A 7,644-nucleotide genomic window follows, 5' to 3' on the forward strand; every position below is an offset into this window, starting at 1 on the left:
TAGAGTAGAAGGTGAAACATCAGAAGGAAGAGTTAGAGATAAAATAGAAGGAGAAGAGATAGGGATAGAGATGGATGGAGAAGTTGTTGAAACAGAAGGTATAGAAGGGGCAGAAGGATCAGAAGTAGGAGTAGGTATAGGGGAAGGTGAATCATAAGAAAAATGATCAGGAGAAAGAGGAGAAGGCAATGCAGGTGAAGGAGAAGATGTAAGAAAAGGGAAAATGTGTTCATGAAAGATGACATCTCTGGAGACAAAACAAGACTTAGTGGTGAGATTGTAGAGTTTGTAACCCTTTTTGGCAAAAGGGTATCCTAGAAAGACACATGGAATAGATCTAGGATGAAATTTATCTCTATGGACCTTAGGCATAGTAGAATAACACAGGCAACCAAAAGACCTAAGATGGGAATATGTGGGAGCCTTGCCAAAAAGTAATTCATAGGGACTCTTGTTGTTGAGGAGGGGGGAAGGGAATCTGTTTATCAAATATGTGGCAGTGAGTAGGCAATCTCCTCAAAACTTTACAGGAAGATGAGATTGAAACAAAAGAGCCCTGGCAGTTTCTAGCAAGTGTCTATGTTTTCTTTCTACCACACCATTCTGTTGTGGAGTGTGTGGGCAAGAGGTTTGATGAATAATACCTTTTTCAGAGAAGAAAAATCCTCCAGAAGAAGAGGAACCTAATTCTAAAGCATTGTCACTCCTTACAGTCTGGACTCTAGTGTGAAATTGGGTTTCAACCATGGAAATAAAAGCTTTTAATAGGTCAAAAGCATTGTCACACTTGGGCGATTTTGGAGCTTCACAAAAGTGGGGTTTCAACCTAGCTATTGAGAGTAAGTAATTTCTACCTAATGTGATTTTAATACCTAGATTATGGGTAGATTTTAACATGTAAATTTGTGGAATTTATGGGTTAGGTGGAAAACCTAGGTTTTTGATAAAAATGAGATTTAGCCACAAAATTGGTTATGGAATTTAGTGAAAATCATATATTGGAGTTCATGAGGTTATGGGTAACAACTTTCTTCAAAAACTTCCGAAATCCGGGCATGTGGGCCCGGGGGTGAATTTTAGGAATCTTACATTTAGGGTTGGGTAATCACTACAATAGTTGGAATATGAACTTTTGAACTTGTATTGATTAATTTATATACCATTTGATTAGTTTGGATTGTTCGACACCGAATTTGAGTGCTTGAGCATAATCTTGGACCGGAAAGTAGGGTTTGAGACGAGGTAAGTCTCTTTTCTAACCTTGTAAAAGGGAATTAACCCCATAGGTGAATAATTAATATGTGCTCCTATTTGTGGGGGCTACGTACGTATGAGGTGACGAGAGTTCGTACGTAGCTACTAATTATGCTATTGTTCGGGTAGTCTAGGACTCATATCACGCTATACTTGAAATGTTTGCACCCTACTTGTTAACGTAATTGCCTAAGTTATATTGAAAATTGATAAAATAATTGTAAAAGGTTAAATTTTGCTTACTTGACTGTTATTGAAAAATTTGTGTTTCTTTAAAATATTGTCTATTTGTGGAGGGGGTCAAACGCCTCGGTAGCAGATAGATGCATCTATGGTTCGTGTCGTTCGACCCTCGGCAGTGCAGAATTTAAATATTATTACGTTGGATCAGGCCGTACCTCTGCATAATTTGCGCATGATAAATCTTGAATCCAGTTATAATTGATACTATTCATTTACTTGAGACATAAATTGTTAAAGATGGAACGTAAACTTGAGATATATTCTTAGTGGAAAAAATGCATATTATTCCTGTTTCTGAGTTCTCTGTTATATTTATGTAACCCGTGCTTTATTTATCTTTCGTACCAAAAAAAAGTTATTATTTTGGCATCTTATTGTTAGCCTATAGTAAGTGTCAAAGTCGACCCTCATAATACTTCTTCGAGGTTAGACTGGATACTTACTCGGTACATGTTGTTTATGTACTCACGCTACACTTCTGCACTTAAATGTGCAGGATCAGAGGCAGGTGCATATGGATATCAGTTCGGTGCGCATACTTGATCTTTGTTACGAGACTACACGGTGAGCTGCCCTTCTGAGCCGTTCTGCAGCAGCCGGAGTCTTTTTTTGTTTATTGTTCTGTCTATTTCATTTCAGATAGTAGAGAAGTAATCTTTTGTATATTATACTAGTAGCCCATACACTTGTGACACCAAGTCTTGGTACACACACTAGTAGACTTGTGGTTTTTGTTTTATTTCTATGCTTATACCTGCACTCAGCTCATTCGTTTTAGTTAATTATTTTGAAACCTGTTATTTATTAAATCTTTTAAATTAAGGAAAGTTATTTACTTAGCAAACTTATTAAAAATCGGAAATCACTAGATTTTTCACTGTTGGCTTGTCTAGCAACAGTGCTGGGCGTCATCACGACCTATAATAGAATTGGGTCGTGACAATGAATAAAAATTGCACGGCATCACCCTTCGTGCTTTTACTCTCCACCTCACCATGAAACAGTAATAATGGCACGGCATCACCCTTCGTTCTTTTACTCTCAATGTCTCCATAAATTAATAAATACGGCACGGCATCACTGTTCCACATATTCAGGGTGTGGTCAGAATTCTAGGGCCTCAAGTTCTCAGTATAGGGGTGAGTCAAGTCAGATAAGCTCGCCCTTGCCACGATGTGGCCAGTGTGGTAAGCAGCATGCCGGGGCAGTGTCGTATGGGGTTGGGTGTTTGTTATACTTGTGGTTATCCATGCCACATTATGAGGGATTGTCCAACGAGTGGTGATCCATGCATAGCTCAGCCAGCGGGATCTGTAGCTGGTTCGTCATCATCAGTACGCCCCCCTGGGCAAGGTCCACAAACACCAATGGGTCGTGGTAGAGGCCGAGGCGGAGCATCTAGCTCGAGCGGTCCTCATAACCGTATTTATGCATTAGCAGGATGACAGGATGGTTTCCCAATCCCCAAAGTCTTGAAAACCGAATAGGGCATCAAATTTATACTTGCCCCAAGATCACAAAGAGCATTATCAAACTCGGCGCTTCCAATTGTACAAGGAATCGTGAAAGCACCGGGATCCTCAAACTTAGGAGCCATTGAATGAACAATTGCACTCACTTGATGATGACTTTGATTGTCTAAAAATTCATTGACCGCTTCTTTGTCGCAAGTTCTTTCATAAACTTTGCATAACCGGGCATTTGTTCCAAAGCTTCTACCAATGGCACATTGATTGAAAGACTCTTCATCATTTGAATTAATTTCTTGAATTGATTCTCACCATTTTACTTGACAAGTCTTTGAGGATATGGAGGTGGAGGTTTAGGCAATGGTGCCTTTTCCTTTTGCACTACCGGCTCCGGTATGTCAATAATGAGTTCCCTAGACAGGTTCACCTCCTCTTGAGTCTCTTCCATACTATCATCAATATCAATCCAAACTTCCTCAATTGGTTGAAAAACATTGTTCCGGATCTCTTTTTCTTGCATCACTTGGTCATTATCAACAAGTCGCCTTCCACTTGAGGTGGGTGGATTCCCGCCTCTTCACTTCCTGTGATAACCGCCATGGCATGCCCCGTATTGTTACTACCCTTTGTGTTTACCACTGTATCACTTGGTAGTCCTCCATAGGACGAGAATTTGAAGCTTGAGAGATTTTTCCTATTTGAACTTCTAGGTTGCGGGTATCATTCAGACCCATAAGGAACTGATAAACCTTTTGCTCTTCATCCTCAGCAGCTTTTCCTCCACAAGTACAAACTCTGATCTTGTAGGATGCAATCTCATCCCAGAGTTGTTTAATTTTGTTAAAATACGAGGCTATGTCTAAAGACCCTTGGGAAATATGAGCTAATTCTTTCTTTAGCTCAAAGACTCTAGCCCCATCAGCTTTACCATATCTCTCTTCCAATTCACACCAAATTTCCTTGGCAGATTCAGAGTATTCTACACTACGAGATATCTCTTTTGACAAAGAGTTGATCAACCATGAAACTACAAGATCATTACATCGTTGCCATTGGCGAGCCAGAGGAGATCCAACAGGCGGCTTTGTAGAAGAATCGCTAATAAAATCAAGTTTATTTCGAATAGAGAGAGCAACCAAAATATTTCTCCTCCAGCTGCCATAGCAGGTGCCATCAAACGGACTAGAAACCAAAGAAGCTCCTAGTACGTCTGATGGATGCACATATAGGGGATGACAGGGATGTGTAAAGTCATCCTCATGAAACACAGTGCGAGGCACAGTAGATGAGGAGGAAGTCGTGATAGCAGGATTATCATTTGTCATTGTGAAAGTACAGGGTAACAAACACAGTATCCAAACTAATATTCAACAAAATAAAAAATGTGAAGAAGAACTGATTTACCCCCCTCTTTTGTAACCGAAAAGAGAACATCCTTGTAAAATCGAAGAATAGGCTTCAGGCGGCTCAGCAAAATGACGAAGAAACCCTAGCTCGAAGTAGTCGAAACCCTAGCTCGAAATAGTCAGAAAAACATTCAATATCTCCATCAAAACTGAAGATCCAGTAGAAGTAAGCAAAATATTCCGAAAATTTCCAGCAAATTCGGACAAAAACCTATTTCAGCATGAAATCAACAAAAAAAGGGCCAAAATTCGACGAAAAACGATGTGATTAACATCAATCGGAAGCAAACGAAATGAGCTATCAGGATCTATGCTCTGATACCATGTTAGATATTGTAGATCTAGAGGAGAGATGAAAATGAAATTGAGTGTTACATCTGAGAGAAGCTTCGAGAAGAAGAGAAGCATGATATATTTTCTTATTATTTAGAGAAAAAATGAATCCCCAGTCTCTCTGTACAAAATAAAGAACAAAGTAACAAATATAAATAGTGGGCCTGTTATCCGGTGGCCCAGTTACAACTGATACGAAAATAGATTGGGCCACTGCTAAAACTAACTATGACTAATTACAATAAAAGGGCCAAACAACCATATCAACCTTTGTCTTCTATTATTCTAACAAATATATAAATGTAATTCTCATGTTAGCAAAACATAAGAGAGATACTGAATATATAAAGAAATAAGGCTTAGATTCTATTAATGCGTTTTAAAGTTCTCAAAGAGCAGACTTGCAAATAAAAAGTACTTCTGAATGTTCTTCTTCAATTCTCTTTTTTCTTTTTTTGTTCTTACATTGGAAAGAAGAAAATATTGAGTGTTCCCTGCTTCGGTTACACATATACTAAATCAAAACATTAGTTTAAATAAAAAAGTCACAGAAACTTTACCACTTTTCTTCAACAAAAAGCAAAACTTCCACGCAATGATCACACTTCCAGTAGATAGGAAGGAATATGCACACCGAAAGGCATTTGGTTATCGAAATTCGAATATTAATTTCGGTAAAAAATTTGAGATTATATCTATTTGGAATAGTTACCTCCTATAGCAAAGGTTGATAAAAGTTTCTCTATTTATTTCATGTTTTGTTGTTGATATTAACTAAATCCAGTATAAATTCTTTATTCAAATTTTAATATTATCTATTTCATATAAGATGTGTGAAATTATAATCTTGAGATTATAATTTTAAAATATCCTCATTCCAAACCAAACAACCCAGTCTAGTGCATATAATATCTTTAAGAAAAGCTGGAGTTTGTTATATTAGCACATGAGAATCAATTATTACAAAATTCCTTTCTTTATGAAGCATACTCAACAAACTTTAACCTCATGCGAAAAAAGTTTGTCGCGTAGCTCGAGTTCCTGGAAAAGCTTTGCACTAAAGATTAATTAAATTATAATAAAATGAATTGATAATAATACTTTACAAAAGTTGTGTCCCTAGATCAACTAGGACCACCTAAAAGTAAAGTCTTATATGTCACGATTCACAATAAAGATAATACTCCATTTCATATACGAAAGCAAAAGTCACACCAAGTATATATAGACGTGTCTTTAGTTAATTAATCAATGATATCTTTTGTACCAAAGCCACGATCTTTGAAAAGGCCATCATATATCACAAGGAATTCAAAGTGTTTTTGTGTCTTTATCTATGTGGGGTTTGATCTAACCATATGACACAGCTTGCATAAAGTGCAACATATATATCCTTAATTAACCGAACAATTGTTTTTGTCTCTTTTTTCTTTTTCTTTTTTCTTTTTTTTGGTCTCTTTTTGAAGAACTAATTATATTTGGCTGTCTACTTCACATTTCTTAGAATGTGGCCTTTCTTCATTCCGTGTAAACACGAAATGCTCTATGTACTATTCATATATTTTAATTTACATTATTTCTCAAGTAATTACTCCTACTTTTTATAGATAGTTATTTATATATAATTAATCTTTTAGATGATATAAATATATAAGAATAATTAAATTCTCAAAGAGATATCAAACCAACCCCAAAATTGCTTCTATCCCTAGACCTACCCATGGGGCACAACTAGACCTTTTCTTAAACCCAAGAGGCCTAACATAACTACACACAGAATTTAAAGGGCCCCCTTAAAGATTTACTTTCATCGTAGAGCTTCAACGTATAAAAAAATTTTCCATTCATTATACAGTTTGAAAGGAGCCTTGGAATAACAATAGTATTATTTCTGTGTTATTTTTTTTTTACAACCTAAAATTCATGATGGCACCTAATCCAACCCGCTAGGTAAGCCAATTAACAATTATTCATTTCCATTTAACTTAATAAAATAATTAAACAACAAAACTATCTAAATCTTATACATTTCCCAATGACTGGTAGTACAAATCATGAGCTTCTAAGAATAGAGTTTACAAAGCTGTGGTGAAGAAAATACATCTTCTGTTTGAAAAGTACATAAACAGAATTTTATAATCTAGGCTACCGTGAACAAGATGCAGCATAAAGCAGGAACACATGTACGCCTTCTAATCCAGCAACCGTCGAACGCGGACATCCGGGATCTGTACGCAATGTGCAGGAAGTGCAGTATGAGTATAACCGACCCCATGTACTTAAAAAGTAACATAACCGACCCCATGTCCTTAAAAAGTAACAAACCTAACCTTAGGTTGAAAGCAGTAACGAGCTGGAACATAGGTCGGGTCCAACACCAATAACCAATAGCAGTTCATAACAGTGTAGAGCAAGTACAATAGAAGTAGCTCAGAGATAGAATGTTCAGCCTTTTTATATTTTTCCAAAAATAGTTCCGCCTTTCAAGAATAACAGTGAAAAACCCAAATTCTTTACCGAAAATGTCATGAAATATGAGATAGTTTGTAAACTGTATTTCTTTTTCACAATAAATAAGATATTTCATTTTCTTTCCAAATAACAAGTGTGAGATACCTCTCTATGACCACATATCAATATGTATAAAAATGTCATGAATGACGTGATACCGTACAACATGAGGAAAATGCATCTCGATGCATGTATGTCATATATGCATGCCAATGCCATGTACCTCAGAGATGAATCATGTACTCACACTCTCAGAGTACTCAACCTCACTGTATCACACTTTTGACTCATCATACTCAACCACTCAGTACTGTATATGGCCCACATGGCCCAGGGAAATCCATTCCGGAACATATACAACACTGGCTATAAGTTACCCAGTACCGAGGAAAGGCCATTCCGGCTCCAATATATATATATATATATAT

General features: G+C 36.8%; 1 protein-coding gene across 1 annotated transcript; it reads right to left on the reverse strand.

Moving 5' to 3' along the window:
• Nucleotides 1–3,598: 3,598 nt before the first annotated feature.
• On the reverse strand, nt 3,599–4,291 carry LOC109217967. Its single transcript, XM_019382269.1, has one exon. The coding sequence runs from the start codon at nt 4,289–4,291 to the stop codon at nt 3,599–3,601; it is 693 nt and encodes a 230-aa protein (XP_019237814.1).
• Between the last annotated feature and the right edge of the window lie 3,353 nt (nt 4,292–7,644).

This window comes from Nicotiana attenuata, unplaced genomic scaffold (genome assembly GCF_001879085.1).
Source record: "Nicotiana attenuata strain UT unplaced genomic scaffold, NIATTr2, whole genome shotgun sequence".
Taxonomy (NCBI): domain Eukaryota; kingdom Viridiplantae; phylum Streptophyta; class Magnoliopsida; order Solanales; family Solanaceae; genus Nicotiana; species Nicotiana attenuata.